Here is a 17,165-nt window from a genome sequence, read left to right as displayed (position 1 = left end):
TAAAAAAAAAAAAAAATGGATATTATATTTTCATTAAAAAAAAAAATAATTTTCACACAAAATAAAACGAATTTTAAAAAAGTTCCATTTTTAAACAAAAAACATGAATTTTAAACTAAAAATGATAACTTTCTTAGTAATTGAAAACGAAATTTGAAAAACAAAATAAAACGAATTTTCAACCAAAAAAGTTTAATTTTTAACTATAAAAATTATTTTTTAACAAGATATATGAATTTCCATATAAAAAAGATGAATTTTTTACTACAAACGATTTTAGATTTAAAAGGAATTTTCAAAAAAATAGTTTAATTTTTTTTAACAAAAAAAAATTTTTTGAAAATTTAAATATTTGGTTTAAGACTTATGCATTTTGTTGAAAATAAATTTTTTTTTTAGAAATTTAATCTGTTTTGTTGAAAATTCGTCTTTTTGTACCAAAATTTAACTTTTGTTTCGCAAAGTAACTGTTTGTTTACAATTAATCGTTTTTTCGCAATTATACTTTATTATTAAAATTATATTATGCTACCATAGCATAAAAATAGTGTAATTGACGAGAAAAAGTGTCAAATAGTGTTGAATTATAGTGTCTAATTATAAAAATCTGGACAAAAACAAACCTGATGATTTCTTATCAGTGATCAATTATTTACTAAATCCACTCGAAAAGTGTAAATATAAATATTTAAATTATAAGCAATATTAAATAATCTATACGTAATTACTCACATTTCGCAGAATTTCCAAAAATTTGAACTTTAATCCAAAATATCCACGGAAGACGAAAACATAACCTCTCTTGAACTTCACAAGTTTGGTCTTTTCACAGACACTCAGCAATTTGCAAGATTTCTGATAATTTCCGAACTTCTAAAGTAGCACTCCGATAAAACAAAAATACTGATTTTTACTACAAAAAGGAATAATTTATTTTAAAAAAGCAAAAAAAGAAACCGAATGACATAACCTCTCTTTCGTACTTTACATAATTTTTTATCTTAAAAGGTCACCAAGAATCAGTTTCTCAAAGTTTTCAACTTTTTCTTTTTGAAAATTGTAACTGTAATTGAAAAAGAAAACTTTGTTTCACTTACAAATAATTGTACACTTTTCACAATGTTTTATTGACGTTATTGACAGAACAGCTGTGATTTTCGAAATTGCGAAGCAGGTCGACATCTAGCGAACGATGTAGGAACTGCCTTGGAAATTTAAAAACAGTGCTTCCTAACCTCAAATTTCGATTCGGAAAAGATGACGAAGGCAGGTGCAGGGCGGCTCCTTTTTCCATGTTTTTTTACAAGATATTGTTATAATTTTGCACAACAATGCATCTATTAATACGCGTTCGTCAATCTCATTAATAGGACTTTGGACAATTGAATGTAAGTTTAAAAAAAGTTTTATTAGATAACGTATAAATTAATTTTTTCGCAGTTGTACGCAAGATTCAAGCAAGTGAAAACATTGTCAAGATGGTTAGAAAATATTGAATTTTTTGCTTTTATTTCGACAAAATAACAGTGCTTTTAAGTCTGGTTAACCAATTTTTTCTGTTTAATACGATTATAAACATTTTTGCAACAATATTTATGAGATTTGGAGTGAAATTTGTCAGATTTTCACAGAAAAATGAGCTTTTAAAGTGCAATAAATTTATAGGATTAAAACTTATTAGTATTCTTAATTCTTATAATTTAGAATCTCTTAAGGGAGAACAATTTAGGTGAAAAAATGGATTTTAATAACAATTTCAAATTTCGCATAACTATTTTCCCAGTTTTTTTAAGGTTATATAAATTAAAATATTTTATTTTAATTTCGACAAAAAAATTCATTTTTAACCAAAAAGTATAAATTTTTAACGAAAAAATGCATCTTTCATGAAAAATGTAATTTAAAAACAAAAAATATTTTAATTTTCAATCAGAAAAAGATTAATTGTTCACCAATTTAAGAACCGAGAATTTAATTCAAAAACTGGGAATTTATTTCTGATCGCAGAAAAATGAAAGTTTTAATTATTTTAATCATTTGCTTCAATTTAGAAAAGTGATTTCTACTTCATCTACTGTCACAGTTTTTTCTGTTTTTATTTATTTATAAATTACTAGCTGGTTAAAAATGTGTGTGGTTTTTGAAAAATTTGCTTTTTTTTTAGAAAATTAATTTTTATAGTTAAAAATGCATCCTTTTGGTATAAAATTTTAGTTGAAGATTCATAATTTTATTTGAAAATTCATCAGTTTGGTTGAAAATTAATTCCTTTAATTGAAAATCCATTTTTGGTATAAAATTGATCTTTTCTTGTTAAAATTCAATAATTTGGATCAAAGTCTTTAATTGAAAATTGATCTACTTTGTTGAAAATTTACATCTTTTGTTAAAAATTAATTCTGTTTTTTTTTTTTATAAAATTATATTTTTCTTTGCAATTTAATTTTTTTTTTGTTTAAAAATGTTTCTTATCGGTTAAAAATTCAAGCATTTTAGTTAAATATTTGTCATTTTAGATGAAAATTAATCTTTTAGGTTGAAACTAAAATAATTTGGTTGAAATTTAAACTCTTTTGTTGAAAATTAATTTTTTGGTTGAAGATTGAACATTTCAATTAATAATACATTTTTTGGTTTAAATATGAGCTATTTGGTTGAAAATTTGTTTTTTTCATGGGATAAAAAGGAATTTTTTTCCGAAAATTTAAATACTTTGTGGAAAATTTGTTCTTTTTTTGTTGAAAATTAATTCCTTCAATTGAAAAGTCCATTTTTTTGTTTAAAATTGATCTTTTTTAGTTTAAAATTAAACAATTTAGATCAAAATGTGTATTTATTGATTGAAAATTGAGCTATTTCTTTGAAAATTTATATCTTTTGTTAAAAATCAATTCTTTTTTTATAAAATTATATTTTTCTTTGCAATTTAATTTTTTTGTTTAAACTTCTTCTTGTCGGTTAAAAAGTCAAGCATTTAAGTTAAATATTTGTCATTTTAGATGAAAATTAATCTTTTAAATTGAAACTAAAATAATTTGGTTGAAATTTAAACTCTTTTGTTGAAAATTAATTTTTTTTCGTTGAAGATTGATCATTTTAAATAAGAATTAAATTCTGTGGATAAAATAAGGGGTACTTGAATGAAAACTTGTTTTTTCTTTGGACAAAAAGGAATTTCTTGCCGAAAATTTTAGTACTTTGTTTGAAAATTAATTTATTTTTTGGTTGAAAATTAATTCCTTCAATTAAAAATTCCAGTTTTGGTTTGAAATTGATCCTTTTTAATTCAAAATTCAACAATTGGGAACAAAATTTGTCTTTAGTAATTAAAAATATAACTATTCTGTTAAAAATTTACATCTTTTGTTAAAAATCAATTTGCTTTTGTAGAAAATTATATTTTTCTTTGCAATTTACATTTTTTTTTAAAATTCTCTTAGGTTAAAAATTAAAGTATTTCTGTAAAATAATTATCATTTTGGTTGAAAATTCATCTTTTAGGTCGAAACTAAAATTACTCGGTTGAAAGTTGAACTATATTATTGAAAATTAATTTTTTTGGTTGAAGATTTATCATTTTAATTAAAAAATTTTTTTTTGTTGAAATATGAGATATTTAAATAAAAACTTGATTTTTCTTTAGGTAAAGAGGAATTTTTCCCCGAAAATTTAACTACTTTGTTAAACATTTGTTTCTTTTTTGTCTGAAAATTATTATTTTTTTTAATAGAAAATTTAGCAATTATTCCAGTAGATTATTCCACAATTTTATTTGAAAAATCATCAGTTTGGTTTTAAATTAATTCCTTTAATTGAGAAATCTATTTTTAGTTTCACATTCTTCTTTTCTTGTTCAAAATAAGCGAATTGATCTATTTTATTCAAAATGCGTTTTTTTTTCATTTTAAAATTAATTTTTGTTTAGAAATTGATGATTTTCTTTTTTTGGTTGAAAATTAACTTTTTTAAATGTAACTAATTTGTTAAAAATTCAATTTCTTTTGTTGAAAATGAATTTTCGTTTGAAACTTTTCTTTTTGGTTGAAAGCTCAAAAGTTTTTAAGAAAATTCGTGGCGACTGAAAAATCCCGAAAAATAAAATTCCCAACACTTTGAAATTGTCGAAAAATAAAAATACCAAATTAGAAAATTTCCGAACTAGAAAATATCCAAATAATAAAATTCACGGCAGTTAATAATATTACCGAATTGCAAAATTCCTGAATAATAAAATTCCCGACAGAAAATTGCCGAATTATAAAATATTCAAATTGCAAAAATTCCTGAAATTAAAGAATTACAATTTTTTTATAAATATATTTTATTGATTCGGAAATTTTCCAATATAGGAATTTTATAATTCGGGGATTTTATTATTTAAGAATTTTATTATTCGGGAATTTTCCAATTCTGTATTTTTATTTTTCAGCAATTTTATTATTCGGGAATTTTCTAATTTGCGAATTTTATTTTCCGGGATTTTTCATTTGTCCCGAAAATTCGTTAAATATTAATCTATTTTGTTTGAGACTTCAACTATTTTTTTGAAAATTCGTCTTGATTTGATTTCAGTTAAATATTTGTCATTTTAGATGGAAATTAATCTTTTGGGTTGAATCTAAAATAATTTGGTTGAAATTTAAACTCTCTTTTGTAAATTAATTTTTTTCGTAGAAGATTGATAATTTTAATTAAAAATTAATTTCTTAGGTTGAAATATGAGTTATTTAAATAAAAAATTGTTTTTTCTTTAGATAAAGAGGAATTTTTCCCGAAAATTTAACTACTTTGTTAAAAAATTGTTTCGTTTTTGGTGGAAAACTATATATTTTTTTAACGGAAAATTTAACAATGAAACCAGTTGATTATTTCACAGTTTTATTTGAAAAATCATCAGTTTGGTTGAAAATTAATTCCTTTAATTGAAAAATCTATTTTTGGTTTCAAATTCTTCTTTTCTTGTTCAAAATTTAACAATTTGGACCAACATTTTTTTATCAATTGAAAATTAAGCTATTTTGTTGAAAATTTACATCTTTTGTTAAAAATTAATTCTGTTTTTTAATAAAATTATATTTTTGTTTGCAATTTATTTTTTGTTTGTTCAAAAATTCATCTTATCGGTGAAAAATTCAAGTATTTCAGTTAAATATTTGTCACTTCTGATGAAATGTAAACTCTTTTGTTGAAAATTAAGTTGTTTCGTTGAAGATTGATCATTTAAAATAAGAATTAAATTCTTTGGATAAAATATGGGGTATTTTAATGAAAACATGTTTTTTCTTTGGTTAAAAAGGAATTCTTTGGGAAAAAGGATCTTTTAGGTAGAAAATTCAGCTCTTTTTAATGAACTGAACGGTTTTTATTTAAAAACATGATCTCTTTTGATTGAGATATTTCTTTTCCTTTTTAGAGAAAAAATGAAACAAAAAATTTCAGGTTGCAATGGGAACATTTTATTATTATTTTATTTTATGATTATTCCATTTTATTATTTATTTATTATTATTTTTTCTATTATTATTTATTATTTATTTTATTATTTTAATTTTATTATTTTTTAAGTTTAAAATTTTATTATTTCATTTTTTATTTAAAATTGATCTTTTACGTAGAAAATTCAGCTCTTTTTAATGAATTACACTGTTTTTATTTAAACACAGGATATTTTTTGATTGAGATCTTTCTTTTTTAGAGAAAAAATTGAAAAAAATTTCAGGTTGCAATGGGAACATTTTGTTATTATTTTATTTTATTATTTATTTATCATTTATTATTATTTTTTCTATGATTATTTATTATTTAATTATTTTAATTATTTTTTAAGTGTAAAATTTAATTATTTCATTTTTTATTTAAAATTGATATTTTTCGTAGAAAATTCGGCACTTATAATGAATTAAACTGTTTTTTTTTTAAACAGGATGTCTTTGGATTGAGATATTTCTTTTCTTTTTTAGGGAAAAAATCCAAAAAAAAAATTTCAGGTTGCAATTGGAACATTTTATTATTATTTCATTTTATTATTTATTCATTTATTTATTATTATTTTCTTTAATTAATCATTATTTATTTATTTTATTATTTTTAAGTTTAAAATTTAATTATTTTATTTTTTATTTAAAAACAGGATCTTCTTTGATTGAGATATTTCTTTTCTTTTTTAGGGAAAAAATGGATAAAAAATGTTTAGATTGCAGTAGGAACATTTTGTTATTATTTTATTATTATATCATTTTATTATTTATTAATTATTTACTTATCATTTATTATTATTTTTTCTATGATTATTTATTATTTAATTATTTTAATTATTTTTTAAGTGTAAAATTTAATTATTTCATTTTTTATTTAAAATTGATCTTTTACGTAGAAAATTCGGCACTTTTTAATGAATAAAAATGTTTTTATTTAAAAACAGGATCTTTTCTATTGAGATATTTCTTTTCTTTTTTAGGCAAAAAATAGGAAAAAAATGTTCAGGTTGCAATGGGAACATTCTATTATTATTTTATTATTTTATTTTATGATCATTTCATTTTAATATTTATTTATTATTTATTTTATTATTTTAATTTTATTATTTAATAATTTTAATAATATTAAATTTAATAATTTCATTTTTTATTTAAAACTGATCTTTTTCGTAGAAAATTCAGCTCTTTTTAATAAATTACAGTGTTTTTATTTTAAAACAGGATCTTTTTTAATTGAGATATTTCTTTTCTTTTTTAGGAAAAAAATGGAATAAAAATGTTCAGGTTGCAATAGAAACATTCTGTTATTATTTTATTATTTCATTTTATTATTTATTTATTATTATTTTTCTATCATTATTGATTATTTATTTTATTATTTTAATTATTTTTTAAGTGTAAAATTTAATTATTTTATTTTTTATTTAAAATTAATCTTTTACGTAGAAAATTCGGCACTTTTTAATGAATTAAACTGTTTTTATTTAAAAACAGGATCTTTTTTGATTGAGATATTTCTATACCATTTTTGGGAAAAAATGGAAAAATAAATTTTCTTAGGTTGCAATGGGAACATTTTATTATTATTTTATTATTTATTTATTATTATTTTTTCTATTATTATTTATTATTTATTAATTTTATTATTTTAATTATTTTTCAAGCGTAAAATTTAATTATTTCATTTTTTGTTTAAAATTGATCTTTTAGGTAGAAAATTCAGCTCTTTTTAATGAATTAGACTGTTTTTATTTAAAAACAGGATCTTTTTTGATTGCGATATTTCTTTTTTAGAGAAAAAATTGAGAAAAAAATTTTTCAGGTTGCAATGGGAACATTTTGTAATTATTTTGTTTTATTATTTATCATTTATTATTATTTTTCTATGATTATTATTTATTTATTTTATTATTTTCAAGTGTAAAATTAAATTATTTAATTTTTTATTTAAAATTGATCTCTTAGGTAGAAAATTCAGCTCTTTTTAATGAAGTAAACTGTTTTTATTTAAAAACAAGATTTTTTTGATTGAGATATTTCTTTTCTTTTTTAGGCAAAAAATAGGAAAAAAATGTTCAGGTTGCAATGGGAACATTCTATTATTATTTTATTATTTTATTTTATGATCATTTCATCGTATTACTTATTTATTTTATTATTTTAATTTTATTATTTTTTAAGTATAAAATTTAATAATTTCATTTTTTATTTAAAACTGATCTTTTTCGTAGAAAATTCAGCTCTTTTTAATAAATTACAGTGTTTTTATTTTAAAACAGGATATTTTTTAATTGAGATATTTCTTTTCTTTTTTAGGAAAAAAATGGAAAAAAATGTTCAGGTTGCAATAGAAACATTTTGTTATTATTTTATTATTATGATTTCATTTTATTATTTATTTATTATTATTTTTTCTATTATTATTGATTATTTCTTTTATGATTTTAATTATTTTTAAAGTGTAAAATGTAATTATTTAATTTTTTATTTAAAATTGATTTTTTACGTAGAAAATTCATCTCTTTTTAATGAATTAAACCATAATGAATTATGGCAGTTGTCCAAATTTGGTAGTTAGATTCTTGGTTTTATTTTCAGGAATTCTTCACTTTATCTTGATTATTGGACATTAAAAAGAATTTTAAATTTGATTTTAATCTCATTTAAATTTCTTAAATTTTAAAGTAATGATTTTTATTTTACAGAGGAAGAAGAGCATACCAAAAAAGCCCAATGGGGCCATAAAAAATATAAAAATGAGTAAACGAATTGGCTCGGAGTACCTTCCCCTTGTTGACGAGGAAATTCCAAGATACAGAATCGTTTTAAACTTTTCAAAAGTCGCCTGGTTTACTGTATCATTGCCCTTTTTTGCATTTATCTTCTGCGTTATTTGGTCTGTTCTATACAACTTTGAACAATCAACTTTTACACACTGTCAGGTATAATTATTTTTGTCTTAATTTTACATTGAATTCTGTTGAATAATTAAATGAAAAAATTGAAATTTTTATATTAATTAAAAATATTAATATATTTTGACCATTTTTTCTTTCGATATATTTTATTTATATAACTTTTTTTATTTAAACTACTTCTAAATCATTTCAGGGCTCGGATCGTGCGAATTTTTCGACTTGTTGATTTTTTTTTAGCGTATAATCAACTTTTTTCTGGGTTTTCAAATGTTTTGTATATTTAGTTTTATTTTTAATCAGAATATAACTTTTAAAATTTGAACTAAAAATCAGAAATAAAATTATAATTTTAATTGCGAACATTAAAAGTTGAATAATTTTTCATTTAAGATTTATAATTAGAAAATTTGAAATTAATAGCGTTTAGAATTTGCAAAGATCGAACTTCATAAACCTGTATTTAAAGATTCTTGTTTTAATTTTAATTTGTTTAATTTGCAGTTGAACTGAATGAATTTTAAATTTTCTAAATTTTAAAAATAAATTTTAAAGATTAAAAATTTGGGTTTCTTTAATTTTAAGGATTTATATTTTAAAGTAGTGTAATTTTAAACTTAAATTTTCAAGATTTACAATTTAAGATAAATTAATTTGCATTTTATAAAATAAAAATTTTTTAACAAATTAAGTGAGTTTTCTACTGAAAAAGATAAATTTTACAAGAAAAAAAAAAACTAATTTTCAACAAAATAGTTTAATTTTCATCCAGGGTGATGAATTTTCAACTAAATTTTGATTAAAAAACATTATTTTTTAGTCAAATAGTTTCATTTTTAATCTCAAAGATACATTTTCAATTTAAAATCATAAATTTAAATTACAAACTGGAATTGTAAAATTTCAAGTTGGAAAATTTAATGTTTGATAAAAGGGTTAAACTTCCCTCCAAAATAATTTTATTTTCAACCAAAAATATAAATTTTCAAGATTAAGTTTCTAACAGAAAAGGACGAATTTTTCAACAAATTATGTGAATTATCAATCAAATAGTTGAATCTTTAACTAAAAAATAGAATTTTTCAACTGAAAATTAAAAGTCTAAATTTTCAGCAAAAAAAAAACGAATTTTCAATAATATAATTAAATTTTCTTAAAAATAGTTTAACGTTTCAACAAATAATAAATATATCAAAATACATTATTTCCAGTTATTTTGCAAGCAAATATTTTTTATTTTTAACCTAAAAGATGAATTTTTAATTGATTAAGATATGTTTACAATAAAAATTGGAATAGTGAAATTTTCAATTAAAAACATTAATTTTTAATCAAGAAGATTAATTGTGCACCAGAAAATGCAAATTTTTATTAAAATACATTATTTTTTTTTAAATAGTTTAATTTTTAACTTGAAAGATGAATTTTCAAATTAAAAATATAAATTTACAATAAAAAATGGAATTGTAAAATTTTAAGTTGAACAAATAAATTTTCAATAGAAATTTTAAACGTTTCTCCAAATTAGTTTAATTTTTAACCAAAAATATAAATTTTCAAGATAGAAGATTAAGTTCCTACCAGAAAATGACGAATTTTGAACAAATTACGTGAATTTTCAACTAAATAATAGAAGTTGGCAACTGAAAAGTGAAAATTTAAATTTTTAGTTGAAAAAATTATTTTTTATAAAAAAAACACGAATTTTCAATAGTATAATTAAATTTTCTACAAATTAGATAAATGTTTCAACAAATTCCTCAATTATCATCTAAAAATATTAATTTTACAACAACATGAAAAATGAATTTTCAACGAAATATTTAAATTTTCAACCAAGGAGTTTAATTTTCAGAAAATAAATGTAATTTAAAACCAAAAAATTTTTCACAAATTTCGTGAATTTTCAACCGAATTTAAATTTAAATTTGAAAATTTAAATTTTCAGTTGAAAACATTATTTTTCAGCAAAAGAAAATACGAAATTTCATTAATATATTTTAATTTTCTGCAAAGTAAATTCATATTTCAGCAAATAGTTTAATTTTTAATCAGAAACATGAATTTTCAACCAAGAAAATTAATTTTTTACTGAAAAAGATGAACATTTAAACAAACTACGCAAATTTGCAATCAAGTAGTTTAATTTTCTACTAAAAAAGATAGATTTTTAACGATATAGTTAAATTTTCATTTTAAAAAATTAATTTTCAACAAAAGAAAAACAAATTTACAATCAAGAAGATTAATTTTCCACCAGAAAATACTCATTTTTATAGAAGCAACATTATTTTTTAACCGAATAGTTTAATTTTTAGTCTAAAAAATTAATTTTCAATTTAAAAATATAAATCATAATAAATTATAATCAACAATAAAAAATTTAATAGTAAAATTTTAGGTTAAAAAATTAATTTTCAACAAAACGTTGAAACTTTTGTCCAAAATAGTTTAATTTTTAACCAAAAATATAAATTTTTAATCACAAGATTAAGTTTCTACCAGAAAACGACGAATTTTTAAACAATTACTTGAATTTTTTAACTAAAAATAGAAGTTATCTACTAAAGATTGAATCTATTAAAAAAAGATACTCGTTTTTGGCAAAATACATTATTTTGAATTACTTGGCAACCAAATAGTTTAATTTTAAACTTGAAAATTTTAAAAAGATTAATTTACAGTAAAAAATCAAATATTAAAATTTGCAACAAAAAAATATTAATTTTCAATAAAAGAAAAAAAATGAATTTCCAACCAAGTAGTTTAATTTTAAAATGAAAATATAGATTTTTAACCAAATAGGTAAATTTCCCACTAAAAAGATAAATTTTCTAAAAATAAGTGAAATAATGATATTTTTAGTGAAATAAAATTAAGCTTTCACAACAATAAAACACAAATTTAAACAGAATTGTTCAAATTCCAACAAAGGAGATGAATTAAAAAAAAAACGAATTTTTAACTAAGAAGATTAATTTTCCAAAAAAAATTAAAATTGTTATCAAAATACATTATTTCCAATTATTTGGCAACTAAATAGTTTAATTTTCAACCTGAAAGATTTAAAAAGATAAATTTACGATAAAAAATGGAATATTAAAATGTTCTGTTAAAAAAATTAAGTTTTAATAAAAGAAAAAACAAATTTTCAACAAAAAATTAAATTTTTCAACTAAAAAAAATAAATTTTTAACAAAAAAGTTCAATTTTCAACCGAAAATATTAATTTTCTATTTGAAAAAATACTCGTTTTTGCAATATCCATTATTTTGAATTATTTGGAAACCAAATAGTTTAATTTTTAACCAGAAATATAAATTTTGAGTCACAAGATTAAGTTTCTACCAGAAAACGACGAATTTTTAAACAATTACTTGAATTTTTTAACTAAAAATAGAAGTTATCTACTGAAGGTTGAAAGTGTAAATTTTAAGTTGGAAATTTAATTTTCAGCGAAAAAAAATGAATTTTCAATAATATAATTAATTTATCTACAAAGTAAATGAACGTTTCAACAAATAGTTTAATTCTCAACTAAGAATTTTGATTTGTAAACAAAACTAGAATAATTATATTCTTAATTAAATAAAAACAATTTTTAAGAAACGAATTTTCAACCAAAAAGGTTAATTTTTTAGAAAAAAAAACGAATTTGTATTAAAATTCATTATTTCAAGTTGTTTTTCAACCAAATAGTTTAATTTTTAACTTAAAATATGAATTTTCAATTTAATAATATTTATTTCCAATAAAAAATGGAATAGTAAAATTTTCAGCTCAAAAATTCATTTTCAACAAAAGAAAAACGAATTTTCAAATCAAGACGATCAATTTTTCACCAGAAAATACAAATTTTTATTAAAATAGCCTTAATTTTCAACCAAAAAGATGAATTTTCAATTTAAAAATATAAATTTACATTAAAAAATAGAATTGTATAATTGTAAGTTAGAAAAATTAATTTTCCACAAAACGGTTACACTTTTCTTTGCAAAAATTTTATTTCTAACCAAAAATATAAATTATCAAATCACAATATGAAGTTTCTACCAAAAAATATCAAACAGAACTTATCGACTAAAACGTGGAAATTTTCATTTTCATGAAAAAAAAATCATTTTCAGCCAAAACACAAAAGAATTTTTATCAATACACTTGAATTTTCTACAAAATAGGTTAATTTTTCAAGAAATTGTTAAATTTTTTATCAGAAAGATGAATTTTCAACTAAGAAAATTAATTTTTTATCCAGAAATTAATTTTTTCATAAAAATACATTATTACCAGTTATTTTTCTTTTAAATAATTTAATTTTCAACCTAAAAGATGAATTTTCAATTTAAGAAAGAGAAATTTACAATAGAAAATGGAATATTAAAATTTTCAGTTAAAAAAATTTAATTTAAATTCTCAGCAAGAGTTGAATTTTTAACAACCAAAAAAAAACAAATTTTTAACAAAATAGTAAAATTTCAACCAAAAATATTAATTTTCTACCAAAAAATACACGTTTTTATCAAAATACATTATTTTTAGTTGTTTGGCAACCAAATAGTTTAATTTTCAACTTGAAAGATTTAAAAAAGATCAAATTCAATTTAAAAAGATAAATTTACAATAAAAAATCGAATATTAAAATGTTCAGTAAAAAAAATTAATTTTCAATCAAAGAAAAATCGAATTTTCAACCAACTAGTTTAATTTTCAACATAAAAATATAGATTTTTAACTTAAATAATTATATTTTTAGTGGAATAACATCGAGCTTTCACAATAATAAAAAATTAATTTTCAACAGAATTGTTTAATTTTTAACCAAGGAAATGAATTTTTTTTTAAACTAATTTTCAACGAGGAAGATTATTTTTGTACAAAAAAAAATAAAAATTGTTATCGAAATACATTATTTTCAATTCTTTGGCAACTAAATATTTTTATTTTCAACCTGCAAGATTTAAAAAGATAAAATTAACATTAAAAAATGGAATTTTAAATTTTTCAGCTTCAAAAATTAATTTTCAACAGAAGAAAAAACAAATTTTCAACCATGAAGTTCAATTTTCAACTAAAAAATAGGAATTTTTAACCAAATATTTCAATTTCTCACTAAAAAATTAATTTTCTAACAAAACTGGAATAAAGGTATTTTTGTTTGAATAAAATTCAGCATTTATAACAATAAAAGATGAATTTTCAACCAAATATTTAAATTTTCAACCAAGGAGATGAATTTAAAAAAAAATTAATTTTTAACTTAGAAGATTAATTTTCTATTAAGAAAACGAATTGTTATCAAAATACATTGTTTTTACTTATTTGACAACCAAATAGTTTAATTTTTAACCTAAAGGATTTAAAAAAGATAAATTTACAATAAAAAATCGAATATTAAAATTTGCAGCAAAAAAAATCAAGTTTCAAAAAAAGAAAAAACGAATTTTCATCCAAATAGTTTAATTTATAACCTGAAAGATTTAAAAAGATCAATTTCAATTTAAAAAGATAAATTTACAATAAAAAATCGAATATGAAAGTTTACAGTAAAAAAAATTAATTTTTAGTCAAAGAAAAATTGAATTTTCAACTAACTAGTTTAATTTTCAACTTAAAAATATAGATTTTCAACTGGAATAATTATGTGTTTATTGGAATAAAATTGAACTTTCACAATAATAAAAAATTAAACCTAACAATAAAAATAGAATTTAAAAATTTTCAGCTTCAAAAATTAATTTTCGACAAAAGAAAAAACAAATTTTCAACCAAGAAGTTGAATAAAATTCAGCTTTTACAACAATAAAAGATGAATTTTCAACCAAATAGTTAAATTTTCAACCAAGGAGATGAATTTTAAAAAAAAATAATTTTTAACTAACACGATTAATATTAAAAAAGCGTATTTTTATAAAAATTTATTGTTTTTACTTAGTTGACAACCAAATAGTTTTAAAACAAATTTACAATAAAAAATCGAATATTAAAATTTGCAGTAAAAAAATAAAAAAACTAATTTTCATGCAAATAGTTTAATTTTTAACCTGAAAGATTTAAAAAAGATAAATTTCAATTAAAAAGATAAATTTACAATAAAAATTCCAATATTACAATTTGCAGTAAAAAGAAAGTTAATTTTCTATAAAAGAAAAAACGAATTTTTAACCAATCAATTTAATTTTTAACTCAAAAATATATTTTTTTAACCAAATAGTTCAATTTCCCACTAAAAAGATCAATTTTCTAAAAATAAGTGAAATAATGATATTTTTAGTGAAATAAAATTAAGCTTTCACAACAATAAAACATAAATTTTAAACAGAATTGTTCAAATTCCAACAAAGGAGATGAATTTAAAAAAAACGAATTTTTAACTAAAAAGATTAATTTTCTAAAAAAAAAATAAAAATTGTTATCAAAATACATTATTTCCAATTATTTGGCAACTATATAGTTTAATTTTCAACCTGAAAGATTTAAAAAGATAAATTTACGATAAAAAATGGAATATTAAAATGTTCTGTTAAAAAAATTAAGTTTCAATAAAAGTAAAAACAAATTTTCAACAAAGCAGTTCATTTTTCTACTAAAAAAATAGATTTTTAACAAAAAAGTTCAATTTTCAACCTAAAATATTAATTTTCTATTTAAAAAAATACTCGTTTTTGGAAAATTCATTATTTTGAATTATTTGGCAACCAAATAGTTTAATTTTCAACTTGAAAATTTTAAAAAGATAATTTACAGTAAAAAATCAAATATTGAAATTTGCAACAAAAAAAATATTAATTTTCAATAAAAGAAAAAAAGTGAATTTCCAACCAAGTAGTTTAATTTTAAAATGAAAATATAGATTTTTAACCAAATAGGTAAATATCCCACTAAAAAGATAAATTTTCTAAAAATAAGTGAAATAATGATATTTTTAGTGAAATAAAATTAAGCTTTCTTAACAATAAAACATAAATTTTAAACAGAATTGTTCAAATTCCAACAAAGGAGATGAATTTAAAAAAACGAATTTTTAACTAAAAAGATTAATTTTCTAAAAAAAAAATAAAAATTGTTATCAAAATACATTATTTCCAATTATTTGGCAACTAAATAGTTTAATTTTCAACCTGAAAGATTTAAAAAGATAAATTTACGATAAAAAATGGAATATTAAAATGTTCTGTTAAAAAATTAAGTTTCAATAAAAGAAAAAACAAATTTTCAACAAAGAATTTAATTTTTCAACTAAAAGAAATAAATTTTTAACAAAAAAGCTCAATTTTGAACTTAAAATATTAATTTTCTATTTAAAAAAATACTCGTTTTTGGCAAAATACATTATTTTCAATTATTTGGCAACCAAATAGTTTAATTTAAAAAGATAAATTTACAATAAAAAATCGAATATAAAAATTTTCAGTAAAAGAAAAAAACGAATTTTCAACCAAGTAGTTTAATTTTAAACTGAAAATATAGATTTTTAACCCAATAGTTAAATTTCCCTCTAAAAAAGATAAATTTTCTTTAAAAAAGTGAAATAATGGTATTTTTAGTGAAATAAAATTGAGCTTTCACAACAATAAAAAATAAATTTTTAACCAAATAGTTAAATTTTCAACTAAAATGATGCATCTTAAGCCAATCAGTGAATTTTCAAGTTAGAAGAATAATTTTCAACAGAAAAAAGACAAAGTTTTGAAAAAATACGGAAATTTTCAACACACGACGCACAAAAAATGTAAATAATTAAAAATTATAAAAATTTCAAATGATTTGCACAATAGGGTGAATTTATTTTAAATTCGTTTCTTTTGTGTCTCATTTCTTTATATCCTTTTTAGACAAATTACAAAAGATATCATCTTTAAATTGATCAAAATAAAAAAAAATTGGTCTGGAAAAACCCGGGAATTTCAAATTGTCTGATCATAAGGCACCCTATTTTTTTTTACTTCTAGACCCGAGCCCTGAATTGTTTATTTTTGAAGGTATCTTTTCCTTGGAAAACATTTTTTTTAATAAAAATTGATAATCAGGATTAAAAAAAAAATTTACGAAAATAGGTGTATAATTTTTTGCCGTCCATCTCGGCTGCTATTGGCCATTATAAGCCACAAAAAGACGTTTGGAAAGCTGCGATAGCGATTCAGGCTTTTATCAGAGCTTTGGTATTTATAATGTATTATCGTTTTTATAAAGAAAAAATATATAAATGGGCACAAGGAATGAGCAATATGGCATTAGCCACTTATGTCATTGAAAATATTGCACTCGTCTCCTTAAGCTTTTGGTCGTCAAATGAAAATTATGGTACGATATTATATAAATAAACAATTTTAGAGAATAGGTACAATGCTATTAAAAGTTGAATTTTTAGAAATTCAATTTAGAATGAATTTAAATTCGAAATTTGTCTTTGACGTCTGACATTAAAATTGAACGAACAAATTCTTGGAAATTAAAAAAAAAATTAGAAGTCCAAGGATCAAATTTTAAAAAAATAATAACAATTTCAATATTTTACTTTTAAATGGAAAAACAGTTGAATTCTTTAAAAAAATCGAATTTTTAAATAAATAGTTGACACTCATAGCCTAACCATTTTTTTTACCAGTTTCATTTTATACCAAGAGATGACATTTCTTCAAAATAGACGAAGAGAAAAAAATAAAGTAGTTGAATCCTCAAAGTAGAAGAGATTAATTTTCAAGTTGTTGCATTTTTAACAACAAACAATTGAATTTTATACCAAAGAAACGAATTTTCTACAAAACAGTTAATT

General features: G+C 19.8%; 2 protein-coding genes across 4 annotated transcripts in view; one reads left to right on the top strand and one right to left on the bottom strand.

Annotated features, from left to right (window-relative positions):
• The window catches only part of LOC117177673 (WW domain-binding protein 4), a 137,562-nt gene extending 136,334 nt beyond the window's left edge, over nucleotides 1–1,228 (bottom strand). Inside the window, exons 1-2 of one of the 3 annotated variants that reach the window (XM_033368498.1) lie at nucleotides 1,098–1,228; nucleotides 733–913 (exon numbers count right to left, since the gene is read on the bottom strand). In XM_033368498.1, coding sequence (XP_033224389.1) covers nucleotides 733–734 — 2 coding nt within the window. In that variant the 5' untranslated portion in view covers nucleotides 735–913; nucleotides 1,098–1,228. Of the gene's footprint in view, nucleotides 1–732 lie in introns of all 3 variants that reach the window. The other 2 variants (XM_033368499.1, XM_033368497.1) reach the window with 2 other exon arrangements.
• Nucleotides 1,229–1,256: 28 nt separating this feature from the next.
• Nucleotides 1,257–17,165, top strand: part of LOC117177675 (post-GPI attachment to proteins factor 2-like) — a 27,751-nt gene continuing 11,842 nt past the window's right edge. Inside the window, exons 1-3 of the mRNA XM_033368501.1 lie at nucleotides 1,257–1,388; nucleotides 8,183–8,419; nucleotides 16,447–16,693. Of these exons, the coding sequence (XP_033224392.1) occupies nucleotides 8,234–8,419; nucleotides 16,447–16,693 (433 nt within the window). The 5' untranslated portion in view covers nucleotides 1,257–1,388; nucleotides 8,183–8,233. The remainder of the gene's footprint in view (nucleotides 1,389–8,182; nucleotides 8,420–16,446; nucleotides 16,694–17,165) is intronic.

Source organism: Belonocnema kinseyi, chromosome 8, assembly GCF_010883055.1.
Source record: "Belonocnema kinseyi isolate 2016_QV_RU_SX_M_011 chromosome 8, B_treatae_v1, whole genome shotgun sequence".
In the NCBI taxonomy this organism is placed as follows: Eukaryota; Metazoa; Arthropoda; class Insecta; order Hymenoptera; family Cynipidae; genus Belonocnema; species Belonocnema kinseyi.
The sequence above is the reverse complement of the archived record's forward strand: the minus strand, read 5'-3'. Positions and strand labels throughout refer to the sequence as shown.